The 19,473-nt window shown below is 48.8% G+C and overlaps 1 protein-coding gene across 1 annotated transcript in view; it reads left to right on the forward strand.

The window, feature by feature from the left end:
- The window catches only part of ATP6V0D1 (ATPase H+ transporting V0 subunit d1), a 96,291-nt gene that overhangs the window by 27,093 nt on the left and 49,725 nt on the right, over nucleotides 1–19,473 (forward strand). Inside the window, exon 2 of the mRNA XM_037877591.2 lies at nucleotides 19,207–19,378. Coding sequence (XP_037733519.1) covers nucleotides 19,207–19,378 — 172 coding nt within the window. The remainder of the gene's footprint in view (nucleotides 1–19,206; nucleotides 19,379–19,473) is intronic.

A 19,473-nucleotide genomic window follows, 5' to 3' on the forward strand; every position in this document is an offset into this window, starting at 1 on the left:
CTCACAAACAGAATTAGTAGGGGAAGCAAAAGTGGATGGGAACCTGGGAGGCAGTGACCATGAGATGGTCGAGTTCAGGATCCTGACACAGGGAAGAAAGGAGAGCAGGGAACTGATGGGCAGGATCCCCTGGGAGAATAACATGAGAGGGAAAGGAGTCCAGGAGAGCTGGCTGTATTGTAAAGAATCCTTATTGAGGTTACAGGGACAAACCATCCCGATGTGTAGAAAGAATAGTAAATATGGCAGGCGACCAGCTTGGCTTAACAGTGAAATCCTTGCTGATCTTGAACACAAAAGAGAGGCTTACAAGAAGTGGAAGATTGGACAAATGACCAGGGAAGAGTAAAAAAAATATTGCTCGGGGATGCAGGAGTGAAATCATGAAGGCCAAATCACGCCTGGAGTTGCAGCTAGCAAGAGATGTTAAGAGTAACAAGAAGGGTTTCTTCAGGTATGTTAGCAACAAGAAGAAAGTCCAGGGAAGTGTGGGCCCCTTACTGAATGAGGGAGGCAACCTAGTGACAGAGGATGTGGAAAAAGCTAATGTATTCAGTGCTTTTTTTGCCTCTGTCTTCATGAACAAGGTCAGCTCCCAGACTACTGCACTGGGCAGCACAGCATGGGGAGGAGGTGACCAGCCCTCTGTGGAGAAAGAAGTGGTTCGGGACTATTTAGAAAAGCTGGACAAGCACAAGTCCATGGGGCTGGATGCTCTGCGTTTGAGAGTGCTAAAGGAGTTGGCGGATGTGATTGCAGAGCCATTGGCCATTATCTTTGAAAACTCATGGCGATCGGGGGAGGTCCCGGAGGACTGGAAAAAGGCTAATGTAGTGCCCATCATTAAAAAAGGGAAGAAGGAGGATCCTGGGAACTACAGGCCAGTCAGCCTCACCTCAGTCCCTGGAAAAATCATGGAGCAGGTCCTCAAGGAATCAATTCTGAAGCACTTAGAGAGGAAAGTGATCAGGAACAATCAGCATGGATTCACCAAGGGCAAGTCATGACTGACTAATCTAATTGCCTTCTATGACGAGACAACTGGTTCTGTGGATGAGGGGAAAGCAGTGGACGTGTTGTTCCTTGACTTTAGCAAAGCATTTGACATGGTCTCCAACAGTATTCTTGCCAGCAAGTTAAAGTATGGGCTGGATGAATGGATGATAAGGTGGATAGAAAGCTGGCTAGATTGTCGGGCTCAACGGGTAGTGATCAATGGCTCCATGTCTAGTTGGCAGCCGGTATCAAGTGGAGTGCACCAAGGGTCTGTTCTGGGGCCGGTTTTGTTCAATATCTTCATAAATGATCTGGAGGATGGTGTGGATTGCACCCTCAGCAAGTTTGCAGATGACACCAAACTGGGAGGAGAGGTAGATACGCTGGAGGGTAGGGATAGGGTACAGAGGGCCCTAGACAAATTAGAGGATTCAGCCAAAAGAAATCTGAGGTTCAACAAGGACAAGTGCAGAGTCCTGCACTTAGGACGGAAGAATCCAATGCACCGCTACAGACTAGGGACCGAATGGCTAGGCAGCAGTTCTGCAGAAAAGGATCTAGGGGTTACAGTGGATGAGAAGCTGGATATGAGTCAAGAGTGTGCCGTTGTTGCCAAGAAGGCCAATGGCATTTTGGGATGTATATGTAGGGGCATTGCCAGCAGATTGAGGGACGTGATCGTTCCCCTCTATTCGACATTGGTGAGGCCTCATCTGGAGTACTGTGTCCAGTTTTGGGCCCCACACTACAAGAAGGAGGTGGAAAAATTGGAAAGAGTCCAGCGGAGGGCAACAAAAATGATTAGGGGACTGGAACACATGACTTATGAGGAGAGGCTGAGGGAACTGGGATTGTTTAGTCTATGGAAGAGAAGAATGAGGGGGGATTTCATAGCTGCTTTCAACTACCTGCAAGGGGGTTCTAAAGAGGATGGATCTAGACTGTTCTCCGTGGTAGTGGATGACAGAACGAGGAGTAATGGTCTCAAGTTGCAATGGGGAGGTTTAGGTTGGATATTAGGAAAAACTTTTTCACTCGGAGGGTGGTGAAACACTGGAATGGGTTATCTAGGGAGGTGGTGGAATCTCCTTCCTTAGATGTTTTTAAGGTCAGGCTTGACAAAGCCCTGGCTGGGATGATTTAGTTGGGGATTGGTTTGCGTTGAGCAGGGGGTTGGACTAGATGACCTCCTGAGGTCCCTTCCAACCCTGATATTCTGTGATTCTATGATCACAGCAAAATAACTGACCAAGTATTATCGTTTTATCAGCTACGGTTGGCTAATAACATAGTAGAAGCATCCTGATTGGTTAATAATTAAACTAGAGTGTTTTAATAGCATGTGCTGCAAAGAGCCACAGGAGACCCATTAAAGAGCCGCTTGCAGCTTGGGAGCCTCAGTCTGAGTATCCCTGGGCTAGAGAAACTCCCTCCTCCAGGAACTGGTTGGCCTAGATTCCCTCTTCTGTTGGGGACAGGCTGAAACCTTACTGCTGAGTCTGGGTCAGAACCAGCTAGGACCAATGTGTGCTGGACATATCGCAACGTGGTGCCTCACAGTTTCTATGCCCTTCACTAATGTCTTACGCTGTTTCCTCACTGACAGTCAGCCGAATCACGTGGGCAGCGCTTTGGGATGGTATTTAGCACCTTTTGGAAAATTCTGATGGCATTTGCACCTCTCACCTCAGGAGAAGGGCTCGGGCATAAGTTCCTGGCTCTAAAAAGAGTGGGGAATTAAGCCCAGTTCTGGGCCTGTCTCTTGTAAACCTGGCAGTAAGAGGTGTCTGCTCACAGATGGAGGCAATTCATACGATTTATAGACCTCAAAGAACAGCCTGTGCACTCTAGAGACCTGCAGTCCATAGCTGAGGTGAGCACCACTTTCACGGTGCAGCTCTCTCCTTTGCCATTCATTGCTCCCACAGAGCTTCTCCAAGATCTTAGCAGTGGCTGCTGCTACATGCACAACTCCCTTGCTGGGTCATGGTGCAAACAGGAGGAGGGTCGGCACTTCCAATCTGTTGCAGAACTTGAATTGCTCTTTGGATTTGTGATTGATTTTGGAGCAAGCCCGTCGTAAAAGCTGAACTTCCACACATCTTGATAGGGCCCACTTTACATATGGCCCAGTAGTGAGTCGAGGTTCTTGTTCATTTGTATTACGGCAGTGCCTAGGAGCCCTGCTTCCGGACCAGAACCATGCTATGCTTGCTGCTGTAGAAACACACAAAGACGGTCCCTGCCCCAAAGGGCTGACAATCTAAGTCACAGATGGCTACACACAGACGTAGTGGGGAGGGGAATATGCAAAGGAGTGTTGAGGGCTGTGAAGGAAGATAGAGTGGGAACTTCGTAGATATATGCGAGAAGCTCCTCCCCAGCATGAGGGGAACCACGGGAGAAGGCACAAAGGTGCTTGCTTGAAAACCGAATTGGGCAGTGGAGGCTGGTGTCCTCGTTGTGGGCTGATGGGAGGCAGGCGGTGACGTCTCAGCAGTGAATGAGAGATGCTAGGCAGGGTGGGGACCGGCTGTGAAGGGCCTTGAAAGTGAAGAGTAGTAGCTTATGTCTGAAGTGTTAGAGAAGAGGGAATCAGTGGAGGGAATGTGTAGAGATTGGGTGACATGGTCAAAATGGTGGGCTAAGAAAACAGTGGCATAGACTTTACATTGATATCTGGTACAGAGGCCTGGCAGGCCCAACATCCGGTAAGCTGGATGGTTTGCTGCCAGGATGCAGTTCAGAGCGCTGCCTTGCCTGCACTCTTCTGACTGGGTGGGTCACAGTCTGGTAGTCATGGTATAGTCAGGTCACCCTCCCCACTCCAGGTTTTGTGTCCCTGAGATGACAGAACTAATCTAGGAATCTGGCCAAGGGCAAGCTCTGTGCAAGATCCTGACAGGCTCATGCTAGCTGGGAAGCTTCCAAGGGGAAATGGAGGCAGTGGAGAACTAAGCCAAACTCCAACATGCCCAAACATGAGGCAGGGAGCTCACCTCCTGGAATCACTGTTTCGGAGTATCCAAAAATGTGGGAAGGCAACGCATCGGTGTCAAGTTGGGTCACATTTGGAAGGGTAGCTGCACAACCTGAAGGGCTAAACACGTAAATGAAGGTGTAGATTCTGCAGAAAATGAATGGCATGTGGCCACAACTCCTTCACTGGGCTGGGTATTTAGCAACTTTGCTCTAAAATAGCTGTCTCCTGATGGGTCCAGGAAGCAATGGTTCAATCTTATGGGAAGGCTGGTAAATCTCTTCCCAGTCTCTTAAGCATATTTGTCAAGGTCTCTTTCCACTCTAAGCCCTGGTCTACACTAGGAGTTTAGGTAGAATTTAGCAGCGGTAAATCGATGTAAACCTGCACCCGTCCACACGATGAAGCCCTTTTTTCGACTTAAAGGGCTCTTAAAATCGATTTTCTTAATCCACCTCTGACAAGTGAGGATTAGCGCTTAAATCGGCCTTGCCGGGTCGAATTTGGGGTACTGTGGATGCAATTAGATGGTATTGGCCTCTGGGAGCTATCCCAGAGTGCTCTATTGTGACCGCTCTGGACAGCACTCTCAACTCAGATGCACTGGCCAGGTAGACAGGAAAAGGCCCGCAAACTTTTGGATTTCAATTTCCTGTTTGCATGGTCACCTGCAGCTTGCCACGCTGGCCAGAGCTCATCAGCAGAGGTGACCATGATGGAGTCCCGGAATCGCAAAAGAGCTCCAGCATGGACCGAACGGGAGGTATGGGATCGGATCGCTGTATGGGGAGAGGAATCCGTGCTATCAGAACTCCGTTCCAGTTTTCGAAATGCCAAAACATTTGTCAAAATCTCCCAGGGCATGAAGGACAGAGGCCATAACAGGGACCCGACGCAATGCCGCGTGAAACTTAAGGAGCTGAGGCAAGCCTACCAGAAAACCAGAGAGGCAAACGGCCTCTCTGGCCAGAGAGGCCAACGGTCAGAGCCCCAAACATGCCGCTTCTATGATGAGCTGCATGCCATTTTAGGGGGTTCAGCTACCACTACCCAAGCCGTGTTGTTTGACTCCTTCAATGGAGATGGAGGCAACACAGAAGCAGGTTTTGGGGACAAGAAAGATAGCTCACAGCAAGCAAGCGGAGAAACCGGTTTTCCCGACAGCCAGAAACTATTTCTCACCCTGGACCTGGAGGCAGTTCCCCCGAACCCACCCAAGGCTCCCTCCCGGACCCGCCAGGCGGAGAAGGGACCTCTGGTGAGTGTACCTTTTAAAATATTATACATGGTTTTAAAAGCAAGCATGTGAAAGGATTAATTTGCCCTGGCATTTGCAGCTCTCCTGGATGTACTCCCAAAGCCTTTGCAAAAGGTTTCTGGGGAGGGCAGCCTTATTCCACCCATCATGGTAGGACACTTTACCACACCAGGCCAGTAGCACGTACTCGGGAATCATTGTAGAACAAAGCACTGCAGTGTATGTTTGCTGGCATTCAAACAACATCCGTTCTTTATCTCTCTGTGTTATCCTCAGGAGAGTGATATCATTCATGGTCACCTGGTTGAAATAGGGTGCTTTTCTTCAGGGGACATTCAGAGATGTCCGTTCCTGCTGGGCTGTTTGCCTGTGGCTGAACAGAAATGTTCCCCACTGTTAGCCATGGGGGGGGGGGGGGGGGAGGGGGGAGGGGCTAGCCACATGGTGGGGGGAGGCAAAATGCGACCTTGGAACAAAAGCACATGTGCTGTGTATGTAATGTTAACAGCAAGGTTTACCGTGAAAGAGCGTAGCCATTGTTCTAGAAAATGTCTTTTTAAATACCACTGCCTTTTTTTTTTTTCTCCACCAGCTGCATGTGTTTCAATGATCACAGGATCTTCTCCTTCCCAGAGGCTAGTGAAGATTAGAAGGCGAAAAAAACGCACTCGTGATGAAATGTTCTGAGCTCATGCTGTCCTCCCTCACTGACATAGCACAGACGAATGCGTGGAGGCAGACAATGTCAGAGTGCAGGAAAGCACAATATGACCGGAAGGAGAGGTAGCGGGCTGAAGAGAGGGCTGAAGCTCAAATGTGGCGGCAGCGTGATGAGAGGAGGCAGGATTCAATGCTGAGGCTGCTGGAGGATCAAACCAATATGCTCCAGCGTATGGTTGAGCTGCAGGAAAGGCAGCAGGAGCACAGACCGCCACTACAGCCCCTGTGTAACCAGCTGCCCTCCTCCCCAAGTTCCATAGCCTCCTCACCCAGACGCCCAAGAACGCGGTGGGGGGGCCTCTGGCCACCCGGCAACTCCACCCCAGAGGAATGCCCGAGCAACAGAAGGCTGGCGTTCAATAAGTTTTAAAGTTTTAAACTTTTAAAGTGCTGTGTGGCCTTGTCCTTCCCTCCTCCACCACCCCTCCTGGTGCTTCTCTCCTCCACCACCCCTCCTGGGCTACTGTGGTAGTTATCCCCCTATTTGTGTGACGAATGCATGAATGAATGAAGCAACAATGACTTTATTGCCTCTGCAAGCGGTGATCGAAGGGAGGAGGGGAGGGTGTTTAGCTTACAGGGAAGTAGAGTGAACCAAGGGGCGGTGGGTTTCATCCTGGAGAAACAAACAGAACTTTCACACCGTAGCCTGTCCAGTCATGAAACTGGTTTTCAAAGCTTCTCTGATGCGCACCGCACCCTCCTGTGCTCTTCTAACCGCCCTGGTGTCTGGCTGTGCGAAACCAGCAGCCAGGCGATTTGCCTCAACCTCCCACCCCACCATAAACATCTCCCCCTTACTCTCACAGATATTGTGGAGCGCACAGCAAGCAGTAATAACAGTGGGAATATTGGTTTCGCTGAGGTCTAACCGAGTCAGTAAACTGCACCAGCGCGCTTTTAAACGTCCAAATGCACATTCTACCACCATTCTGCACTTGCTCAGCCTGTAGTTGAACAGCTCCTGACTACTGTCCAGGCTGCCTGTGTATGGCTTCATGAGCCATGGCATTAAGGGGTAGGCTGGGTACCCAAGGATACATATAGGCATTTCAACGTCCCTAACAGTTATTTTCTGGTCTGAGAATAAAGTCCCTTCTTGCAGCTTTTGAAACAGACCAGAGTTCCTGAAGATGCGAGCGTCATGTACGTTTCCCGGCCATCCTACGTTGATGTTGGTGAAACGTCCCTTGTGATCCACCAGTACTTGCAGCACTATTGAAAAGTACCCCTTGCGGTTTATGTACTCGCCGGCTTGGTGCTCCGGTGCCAAGACAGGGATATGGGTTCCGTCTATGGCCCCACCACAGTTAGGGAATCCCATTGCAGCAAAGCCATCCACTATGACCTGCACATTTCCCAGGGTCACTACCCTTGATATCAGCAGATCTTTGATTGCTTTGGCTACTTGCATCACAGCAGCCCCCACAATAGATTTGCCCACTCCAAACTGATTCCCGACTGACCGGTAGCTGTCTGGCGTTGCAAGCTTCCACAGGGCTATTGCCACTCGCTTCTCAACTGTGAGGGCTGCTCTCATCTTGGTATTCTTGCGCCTCAGGGCAGGGAAAAGCAAGTCACAAAGTTCCATGAAAGTGCCCTTACGCATGTGAAAGTTTCGCAACCATTGGGAATCGTCCCAGACCCGCAACACTATGCGGTCCCACCACTCTGTGCTTGTTTCCTGAGCCCAGAATCGGAGTTCCACCGCATGAACCTGCCCCATTAGCACCATGATGCCTATGTTGCCAGGGCCCCTGCTTTGAGAGAAGTCTGTGTCCATGTCCTCATCACTCACGTCACCGCGCTGACGTTGCCTACTCGCCCGGTATCGCTTTGCCAGGTTCTGGTGCCGCATATACTGCTGGATAATGTGCGTGGTGTTTAATGTGCTCCTGATTGCCAAAGTGAGCTGAGTGGCCTCCATGCTTGCCGTGGTATGGCGTCTGCACAGAAAAAAGGCATGGAACGATTGTCTGCCGTTGCCCTGATGGAGGGAGGGGCGACTGACGACATGGCTTACAGGGAATTAAAATCATCGAAGGGGGTGGTTTTGTGAGAAACTGAATGGCCCCCTCAAGGATAGAACTCAAAACCTCAAGGATAGAACTCAAAACTGGGTTTAGCACGCCGTTGATTTCACAGAGGGAAGGAGAGAGGGAGGAGAAAATGAATACAAAACAAATCTGGTCTATTTCTTGTTTTGAGCCACTTCCTCTATCTTTATACATCTTGCTGGCAGCAGACTGTGCAGTACGACCGCTAGCCGTCGTCATCTCCTGGGTGCTCGGCAGAAGACGGTGCAGTATGACGACTAGCCATCATCTTCTGCTGGCTGGAGGTTAAAAGACAGCACACTGCCGGTAGGACTGAATCGCCACGAGACGAAACAAGGGAAATGACCTGGCTGAGTCACTCCCATGTTTGCCCAGGCGCCCGATTAAAAGAGCACCCAGGACTACGTCAATGACGGCTACCAGTCATACTGCACTGTCTGCTGCCAAAAAGCAATTAACTGCTGCTGTGTAGCAATGCAGTATGACGTCTGCCAGCACCCAGGACACATACGGTGACGGTGAGCTGAGCGGGCTCCATGCTTGCCGTTGTATGGCGTCTGCACGGGTAACTCAAGAAAAAAGGTGCAAAACGATTGTCTGCACTTGCTTTCACGGAGGGAGGGAGGGAAGGGGGGCCTGACGATATGTACCCAGAACCACCCGCGACAATGTTTTAGCCCCATCAGGCACTGGGATTTCTACCCAGAATTCAAATGGGCGGTGGAGACTGCGGGAACTGTGGGATATCCACCCACAGTGCAACGCTCCCGGAAGTCGACGGTTGCCTCGGTACTGTGGACGCACTCCACCAACTACATGCACTTAGAGCACTTGTGTGGGGACACACACAATCAACTGTATAAAACCGCTTTCTACAAAACCGACATCTATAAATTCGACCTAATTTCATAGTGTAGACATACCCTAAAAGAAGTTATGTATCCAATGAGGAAATCAGCAAGACAACAGCCTGGGCTTCTGCTTGGCTCTTCCATGAAACCGCAGCCTACAATCCTCCCTTAACTTTCAGGAAATGTCTAAAAAAAACTAATTCTCTTCCCTCTGAGTTGGGAGGGCCTTGCTAATTCCCAGTAGACTGTTTCAGATGGATAGATTACCTGGGCATGAGAAGACAATTTTGTCCTTACCTGGAAGTTTCTTAAACAGGGACAGTTTGTAGCCCTCAAACACTGACAACTGTTGAGTGAAAATCCAAACAGTGGCCATTATATATGAGGTGGACAGTGCAAGTTGAGAGCATATGTCTGGGTAGCAGCTGGATGCTAAACTTTGACCCAGTGAGCTGACTCCATGAGTACCTGTGAATATGGTGATCCAGTAGTTTCCTTCAGACTGATGGGTGACTGACTATGACAAAACCATCCTACAGGTAAGCACAAAATACTTGCTGTAGATTGCAAACGCCATGTGGCAAGGACTGGTTCCTCTGTTTCCTTACTGCGCTGAGCATGCTGTTGTCGCAACTTGTTTTAAATGACATATAAATAACTACAGGGTTATACAGTCAAACATGTAAGAAGTTGAGAAATGCTTGGTTGAAAGTAGCCATCATTCAGCTCTCTTGTGTGCATGTTATGGCGGTCTTTAATTATACTCTCTGCATGGGACGATCAGCAAACAAAAGAACAGGTCTCTGACAAGTTGTTGAACTCTTACAAATGGCAATTTTCTGGCACTTACGGCACTGCCATAGCTGGACATGCTCAGGGGAAGAGCAAAGGCACTACTCCGACCCAAGTGGGTGCCCTGGCCAAAATTCAGGTTCCTCCTCCCCAAATCCTTTAAGGGCTAGAGCCATTCACAGAATTTTGGGACAGTCTGAGCTGGTGAATGTACCTCCTCCCCTTAATCTTCAGAAATGGCTGAACGGTTTTTTCCTCCTGAAACTTAATTTCTTGAGGCAGAGGCTAAGCGTGGGAAACTCGCATCTGAATTGTCGCTTTTTGGCAGTTACAAGCAGCTGAAAAGGAGGGATTATAATGGAAGTGTGAGGAACCCAAAGAACAAGGGGCATTGCCAGTCGTCTCCCTAAGTATCCCCCATTTCTCTGCTGCCTTCTTGTGGCAGCTAACATCCGCTAGGATGTTCTTGCTGTTGCTCCTCTGCATGTATTCCCACCAAAATTCATTCCCACTTAGTGTCCCAGAGCCAGAGGTTGGCACACTTGGGACTTGTTCAGCAGTTGGCTCTTGTTTTTATTCACTAGCCATAGCGATGGCAGGGGCAGGTTTTCCCACTGTTTCTTTCTTGGTTGGGTGGTGCAAGCCATTAGACTGAAGTGATTGGTGATCAGCATTATTAAATGACTGGTCTCCTTGGCTGAGAACAGGTGACTGGCCCCTGTGGATGCAGGAATGCAAGTCAATGTGGGGACCACGTATGCCTGTCTGAGGCATCAGGGCCACGGAGTTGGGAGTTAGAAAGCAGAGCTAATCCAGCCTCCGGGAAAGTGCTTAATCTGCTTGGATACTAATTCATAGGCAGCGGAGGAGCCTAGCTGAAATTGATTCCTAGTTTCCAGAGTTATTGGACTGGCTCCCCTCTCACAGAAATCCATTCCAGTGTTACATAATGTGTTCCCAATTCCAGCTGGCTTTTGCTCTACTGAAACGAGTGCCTCTCTGAGTACCTCCGCACGCCATGCAGAATTGTCCAAACAAACGGCTAACGGACGCTTCCTCGCAGCCTTCCAGTTGAGAGGTTGCTTGGCAGAGCTTACTGCTTGTACTGCTCCTTCATCTGTTATCTTGAACAAGATTTGAGTGAAGCTGATACAAATAAAATGCACCTATTGGGAGTTAATAGTGCAGCCGTCCCTGCGTGTCTTTATGTGCCCAGAAATCACAGCTAATGCCTTACCAAGAAATTCCCTGACAAACAGACTTGCCTGTTTTGGGTGATCCCCTAGAGATTTTGGGGGGGAGCAGTGCATGGTGAGCACCTCTGAGAATTGGGCCGCGTATTTCTGTACTTTTAACATGGTATTCAGGGGCCTGATTCTAGCTCCCAGGGGCAGAGGGGAGAGCATGTTGGAGCAGATATGCCATCACAGGCACTGCTGTGGGTGTGGCCTTTACGCTGGCCACCAGAGCAGGGCCATAGGCGTAGTTTGACTTCGGTGTTTGAGGGGGGGCAGCTCCAGTCAGGTCAATGGAGTCGTGTGTGGGAGGCGGCGGCAAATTCCACACCTGACTGGGGCTTGCAGTTTGGCAATGTCCCTTAATTCCTTCCCTCCAACTGTGGCCAAGAGCAGGGCCTAGTTGTGTGATCTGTCACTGGACTGAAGGATGTGGGGATAGTGGGCGGGTTTCTGACAGGTCCCCCAGGAAAGAACTAAGTATCTGTGTAGGGATCCTTTGACTTGAAAAGGGCATCAGTGTATCAGTCAGCAGCATAGCTAAGCAGTGACAAGGGTCTGGTCCCAGTAGCATCAAAGATGGAGCTGGAGGATGGAACGGTGCTCTGGGCAAGCCCCCGATATTCCCAGTACTAGGAAGGGCATGACGTTCTTGTGTGTTTCTACCACTGAGACTGCTGCGTGAAGCAGCTGGGAGGCTGAGCAGAGGCAACAAGTCCTTCCTGTGGGAAGTGAAAAAGCAGGATGGTTGTCCAAGACTCGTTAGCTTGTGCCTGAGACGAGGGTTCGCTGACTTGTGAGAAGGAGCTCACTGTGTGAGTTTGGAGCAAGCTTGTTGGGTTCTTCATGTGGGAAGGTTACCAAGTACTTGAAACCAATTCAGCTTAAAAAACATGAGCTCCTGGAATCTCCTCTCTTCCTTCCCTCTCTTGTGGTACGTTTGCTCTGTGCTCTGCCAAGTGAAATGTAGACGAGGTGCCAAGTTAGGCGTCCAGCTTTGCCCAGCGATGTCAGGGCCCAAGACAACACTCACTTGGACTTCAAACCAAGCAAGTGTTGTTCCTGGTGGACCAGCGCCAGCAACTGGGAGCCAGTGGGGGAAAATGAGGGTGGGGACTGGAGGCAGTTTGCTGGGATGGCGGGAATACTGAGACTGGATGAGAAGCTGGGGCCAGGAGACTGGGACTAGCTAGACAAGGAGACTGGGACTAGGAACCAGGGTGGGGTTGGAGGGAAGGAAATGGATCTCCCCTGCATCCCAGCTCCTTGTCAGAGGTGGGTCTGCCTGGGCAAAGAAACTGGGACAAAAAGGAGGGAGGCTGGGTGAAGAGCCTGGACAGGGGAACTGGGATACTCCTCCTGAGTGGAGGCTGGGGCTAGGTAGGCACAGAGAAGGAGAGTGCAGTAAGGGTCGGGGTGGGGAAAAGGTGACAGTAACAAGGTGGAGGGGCTGCTGCAGAAGAGGTCAAGCTTGGAAGTGGGCAGAAGTCTGTGCCCACTGGAGCACACTCCCTTCTAGAGCTTGGAATGGAACACAGTATCCCTGAGTCTCCCCTCTCCTCTGCCGCAGGGGTTTCTCAGATATCTGCTGATGGCAAAGTGTCTGTCACATCCCATTCTAGGGCTGGCCCATCTTGAGGGTAACAATCTTCTGTTGCTATCAGTCCATTAGCTCAGGTGGCAGAGGTCTGTTCGATGGGTCTATAGATTAACCCTGCTGTTGAACCATGCGGGGGGGTTGATGGGATGGAATTTGTTTTTTTCAGTTTGTTTTCTTAAAAAACCTAGGAAACTGCACAAACCCCCCTGCATTAAAAGAACATGAAAGTTGTAAACAAGCACTCAAAAGTTAGGAGATGCCAGATCGCAAGTTGCCTGTGCTACCTTAACTCAGTCCCCTTGTGCGCGTGCATTGTGACACGATCCAACTACGTTATCACAAACTGTTTCCACAGGGTCCCTGCCTCATTCAGTGCACAGGGTGGAGCTGCTGTAGGGGTGAATCAGGACTGTGCAGGAAAAGGTGGGGTCATCTGTAAGACCCCTGCCTCATTTGGGGCAGAAACTGGGAGGTGTGCAGTCAATGAGGCAGGGGATGCAGGAAGAAAGGAGAGCCTCATTGTTAACTAATTGAACGATGCCCTGGAGAATTAGATTCTATCCCTGGCTCTGACGCAGATTTCCTGTGTGGTGCTAAGCAAGTCTCTACACCGTGGCTTCTTGTGAAGTGCTTAGCACTCGCAGCTAAAGTCAGCTAGAGTGGTGCATTGACCATAATAAATGGTATGACACTCAGTACACCAAAAAATCATTTATTTTAAGCATCTCAAATTGGGCACCAAAGTCAGTGGAAACTTTTGACCTTAATCTGCCTCCGTTCCCCATGTGTAAAGTGGGGATAATTCTGCCTCCTCATCTCAGAGTGGTGTGGTGAAGATAGATTAGTGTTTGCGAAGCACTCAGACGCTATAGTGACAAGTGCTGTAGAAAACCCAGGAGGAAATTAATGATTCTCTTCCAAACAGGGTATGACAAGGGTGCAGTAAATAAGGCCTGGGACTGCACAGGAACAGCGAGGCTACTGTACCACATGCTACACTTACAGCATGTTCCTTACAGAGCAGCTCTCAGCCCCAGAGCCTGTAGGAATGGTACCTGCTGGCATTGGTGTTTGAGCTGATCTCCAGGTGAAACCTAGAACCCACAGGTATCGAAGAGAAGAGAGACCAAGTCGGCCTGCTTCTCTTCTCTCCCCACCCGTGAAGTCCACACAAGGGTCACTATTAAATATTCTAAACTGTGCATGTGCAGTTACTGTATTTACAGCACAAACTGGGTAAATGCACATAGAATCATAGACTATCAGGGTTGGAAGAGATCTCAGGAGGTCATCTAGTCCCACCCCCTGCTCAGAGCAGGACCAGTCCCCAACTAAATCATCCCAGCCAGGGCTTTGTCAAGCTGGGCCTTCAAAACCTCTAAGGAAGGAGATTCCACCACCTCCCTAGGTAACCCATTCCAGTGCTTCACCACCCTCCTAGTGAAATAGTGTTTCTTGATATCCAACCTAAACCTCCCCCACTGCAACTTGATACCATTGCTCCTTGTTCTGTCATTTGCCGCAACAGAGAACAGCCGAGCTCCATCCTCTTTGGAACCACCCCCCTTTCAGGTAGTTGAAGGCCGCTATCAAACCCCCCCTTCACTCTTCTCTTCTGCAGACTAAACAAGCCCAGTTCTCTCAGCCTCTCCTCGTAAGTCATGTGCCCCATCTCCCTAATCATTTTTTGTCCTCTGTTGGACTCTCCAATTTGTCCAGATCCCTTCTGTAGTGGGAGACCCAAAACTGGACGCAATACTCCAGATGTGGCCTCACCCGTGCCTAATAGAGTGGAATAATCATTTCCCTCGATCTACTGGCAACACTCCTACCAGTGTAGCCAAATATACTGTTTGCCTTCTTGGCAAAAAGGGCACACTGTTGACTCATATCCAGCTTCTGTCCACTGTAATCCCCAGGCCATTTTCTGCAGAACTGCTGCTTAGCCAGTCGGTCCCCAGCCTGTAGCAGTGCATGAGATTCTTCCGTCCTAAGAGTAGGACTCTGCACTTGTCCTTGTTGAACCTCATCAGATTTCTTTTGGCCCAATCCTCCAATTTGTCTAGGTCACTCTGGACCCTATCCCTACCCTCCAGTGTATCTACTTCTTCCCCCCCAGTTTAGTGTCATCTGCAAACTTGATGAGGGTGCAATGCAGCCCATCATCCACATAATTAATAAAGTGGGGGGGAGGATAGCTCAGTGGTTTGAGCATTGGCCTGCTAAACCCAGGGTTATGAGTTCAATCCTTGAGGGGGCCATTTAGGGTTCTGGGGAAAAAATTGGGGATTGGTCCTGCTTTGAGCAGGGGTTGGACTAGATGACCTCCTTAGGTCCCTTCCAACCCTGATATTCTATGAAGGTTTTCATATGTTGAATAAAACCGGCCCGAGGACCGACCCTTGGGGCACTCTGCTTGATACTGACTGCCAACTAGACATTGAGCCATTGATCACTGCCCGTTGAGCCCAACAATCTAGCCAGCTTTCTATCCTCCTTATAGTCCATTCATCCAGCCCATACTTCTTTAACTTGCTGGCAAGGATACTGTGGGAGATCGTATCAAAAGCTTTGCTAAAGTCAAGATATATCACATTCATCACTTTCCCCATATCCATAGAGCCAGTTATCTCATCATAGAAGGCAATCAGGTTGGTCAGGCATGACTTGCCCTTGGTGAATCCATGTTGACTGTTCCTGAGCACCTTCCGCTCCTCCAAGTGCATCAAAATGGATTCCTTGAGGACTTGCTCCATGATTTTTTCCAGGGGCTGAGGTGAGTTTCCCCGGATCCTCCTCCTTCCCTTTTTTTAAAGATGGGCTCTATATTTGTCTTTTTCCATTTGTCCAGGACCTCCCCCGATTGCCACGAGTTTTCAAAGGCACATGCTAATGGACAGCTAAATTAATAGAAGGGACCATTATCTAGTCTGACCTGTACAGTGCAGAAGCTGGGACTGGACAACAAGTGATGGATCATATTGTTCAATGCCCTGTTCTGTTCACTCCCTCTGAAGCATCTGGTGTTGCCCACTGCCAGAAGGCAAGATACTGAGCTAGCTAGATCATTGGTGTGACTCAGTTTGGCCATTCTTATGGGTTTGATGGACATCATATCTTTAATTTAACATTAGATATCTTTCTAAAAGATTAAATCGTGGAGAATCCACCTCATCCCTAGTTAAATTGTACCTTATTTTAGCTGAATTTTTGTCCACCTTGAGTTTCCAATCATTGGCTCTTGTTCCGTTTGTTAGCTGAGAGCCCTTCACTGTCAGAAATCTTCTCCCCAGGTAAGTACTTACAGACCATGGTCAAGCACCTCTTATCCTTTTCTTGGATAAACTAAATAGACTCAAGGAGCTCAATCACTGTAAGGTAGGTTTTCCAGACCTCAAATCATTCTTGTGGCTCTTCTCTGAACCCTTTTTTTTCCTAACTTAATAGTCTTTGGGCACCAGAACTGGACACAGTATCCAGTAATGGCATTATCAATGCTGTCTGCAAAGGTAATATCACCTCTTCCTTACCTTACTTGAGATTCCCCTGCTAATATGTCCAAAGACTGTTAATCTTTTTGGCACTCCATGATGCCATGGCTCAAGTTTGGTTGGTTTCCACCATAACCACCAAGTCCCTTTGAGTCTTTGCTTTCCGGGATATAGTCCCCCTTCCTGTATGTGAAATCTGTATTCTCTATTTTTAAATTTTGCATTTTGCATTGTTAAAATATTCAGATGGACCCATTTTACCATCCAGACTGGTCTGTAGAAATGATCTGTCCATATTTACTGCTCCACTAATGTGCAATCTGTAAAATTTACTAGCAGAGACTTCATATTTTCTTCAGTATCTTTATCAGTGATGTGGAATAGCACTGGGACAAGAACAGATCCCCGCCAGACCCCCTCTGAAAATGCTTTCAGTGGATTAGTATTCTCCTTTTAAAATTACTTTGAGCTCCATCAGCTGTGTTTTGTTTTTTTTTTAATCCGCTTGATGTATGCTCCATTGAATGCTGTCTGGTGATAACTTTCCTCTGACGGTGGTGTAGTGGAGTAACTGCGTGTGCAGTTGGCTGTAACTATGCCTACAGGTTAAGGGCACAGTTTAGCAAAATCAGGCCCTTAGATGTACTTAGCTCATTTCTGAGTCTGTCCAGTGGTGATGGATATGCACCCAACCTTGGTACCTACTCTTATTCTTGGTGTAAAGCTGAAGTTGTTACACAATTCAGTGGTAGGGCAAGAGTGGCTCAAACACTTCGGATTCCAAGAAATCAGGAAGAGGTTTTTGGGTAGCATCTGGTTCAACTAAACTTCCCTGCCTATCCCTTTCCACCTCAAGCCCCTTGAATCCCTGGGAGAATTGGCTTGCCTCACTAATGCTCTGACAAGATGAAGCTGAAGGCAGAAGAACACTATGTACTATGCAGCTAGTAACACTTTGAGAAATACATGATTCTAAATGACTTAACATTTTTGGGTTCAGTTACAGCCCATGGAGATGCATTACAAATCTTACTTGAGCCAGAAGGGTTTATCTTGACAAAGGAGAGAGTTTGTCACATTGGGGTTATCCGATGGCCAGCAATGCAGCTTGCAGTGGGTCAGCTGACATTGCAGGGGGAACTGAGGAACAGAACTGGTGTCTGGACTTAGAGTCAACTTGTTTGCTTGCTTTATCGTTCAGATTTTCCTTACTCTCTCGTACTAGGCATTCCTTCCCCAAGGAAACACCTTCTGTTCCTCTTCACCAGCTCCACCTCTGACCCTTGACATAAGACTTGACTTTACCATGGTGTATTGTATTACTCAAATGCAGTTGCTGACCAGTACCTGCTTGCAAAACCAAACTGACTTTGCTGCCACTTCATCAGATTCTGAAACTCCCAAGGTGGTGCTCTGGGTTCCAAAATTGGTGTCTTGATCTGTAAAAGGCACCATGCACAGAGCAAACACGTGCCTCTTGACACATGTATCCTTTGCAGTGGACGTGTTATTCCTCGACTTTAGCAAAGCTTTTGACACGGTCTCCCACAGTATTCTTGTCAGCAAGTTAAAGTAGTATGGGCTGGATGGATGCACTACAAGGTGTGTAGAAAGTTGACTAGATTGTCGGGCTCAATGGGTAGTGATCAATGGCTCCATGTCTAGTTGGCAGCCGGTATCTAGCGGAGTGCCCCAAGGGTCGGTCCTCGGGCCAATTTTGTTCAATATCTTCATTAATGATCTGGAGGATGGTGTGGATTGCACCCTCAGCAAGTTTGCGGATGACACTAAACTGGGAGGAGTGGTAGATACGCTGGAGGGTAGGGATAGGATACAGAGGGACCTAGACAAATTGGAGGATTGGGCCAAAAGAAATCTGATGAGGTTCAACAAGGACAAGTGCAGAGTCCTGCACTTAGGACGGAAGAATCCAATGCACCGCTACAGACTAGGGACCGAATGGCTAGGCAGCAGTTCTGCAGAAAAGGACCTAGGGGTGACAGTGGACGAGAAGCTGGGTATGAGTCAACAGTGTGCCCTTGTTGCCAAGAAGGCCAATGGCATTTTGGGGTGTATAAGTAGGGGCATTGCCAGCAGATCGAGGGATGTGATCGTTCCCCTCTATTCGACATTGGTGAGGCCTCACCTGGAGTACTGTGTCCAGTTTTGGGCCCCACACGAAAGAAGGATGTGGAGAAATTGGAGAGAGTCCAGCGAAGGGCAACAAAAATGATTAGGGGACTGGAACACAGAGTTATGAGGAGAGGCTGAGGGGACTGGGATTGTTTAGTCTACGGAAGAGAAGAATGAGGGGGGATTTGATAGCTGCTTTTAACTACCTGAAAGGTGGATCCAAAGAGGATGGATCTAGATGTTCTCAGTGATAGCAGATGACAGGACAAGGAGTAATGGTCTCAAGTTGCAGTGGGGGAGGTTTAGGTTGGATATTAGGAAAAACTTTTTCACTCGGGGGGTGGTGAAACACTGGAATGCGTTACCTAAGGAGGTGGTGGAATCCCCTTCCTTAGAAGTTTTTAAGGTCAGGCTTGACAAAGCCCTGGCTGGGATGATTTAGTTGGGATTGGTCTTGCTCTGGGCAGGGGGTTGGACTAGATGGCCTCCAGAGGTCCCTTCCAACTCTGTTATTCTATGATTCTATGATTTTTCATCATGACTGTGTCTGAGCCACATGAGATCCTGACTACTTCTCCCTGCTAAAAACTCACTGAGGCGGGGCCTGCAATGAAGCCTGAGACCAAAGCACTGCTGGGCACAATAAAGCGCTTGGTATTCAGATGTCGGATGTGCTTGTTGACACAGCTCTAAGAATGAGAGTAGCCCTCAAACTCAGGCAGATCACCAGCACGCAGGACTGTAAACATGGGGGTGCAAATTTAAATGGTTAAGGAGAGAGAGGACAAACGTGTTTGAGACATCTGAATTTTTTTCAAGGGTAGAGGAGGAGGAGGGCATTGCTTGAGGAAAACAAAGTTGGGACTAAGATAAATGGCTGGCCTCTTCCTGGGCTTGGATTTGCACTTGGCAGGAATTACAATGTGCTGAATTACACAATACAAAAGCAGAGGTATCTCTCTGAGAAGCAGGTGTCACTGTGTGCCAGTGTAAGGGGGGAATGCTCAGATCAAAGCACAGTGTTTGCTGGAGCTTTTCCTTTCCATAATAGTTCAAAACAAAAATTTCCTGAATGGTGGTTTCTACTTTTCAGATTTGAAGCTGCACCTCCAGAGCACGGATTATGGGAACTTCCTGGCCAACGAAGCCTCCCCCCTCACTGTGTCTGTCATAGATGACAAGCTGAAGGAGAAGATGGTGGTGGAGTTTCGTCACATGAGGAACCACGCGTATGAGCCATTGGCGAGTTTCCTGGACTTCATCACGTGAGTACGAGCTTCTCCACAGCAGCACTTGGAAGCAGACTTTGCTGAGTCTTTCTCCCCTGATGGGCATAACAGCTCTAGGCTTGCAAGTTTGT

Source organism: Chelonia mydas, chromosome 12 (genome assembly GCF_015237465.2).
Source record: "Chelonia mydas isolate rCheMyd1 chromosome 12, rCheMyd1.pri.v2, whole genome shotgun sequence".
Taxonomy (NCBI): domain Eukaryota; kingdom Metazoa; phylum Chordata; order Testudines; family Cheloniidae; genus Chelonia; species Chelonia mydas.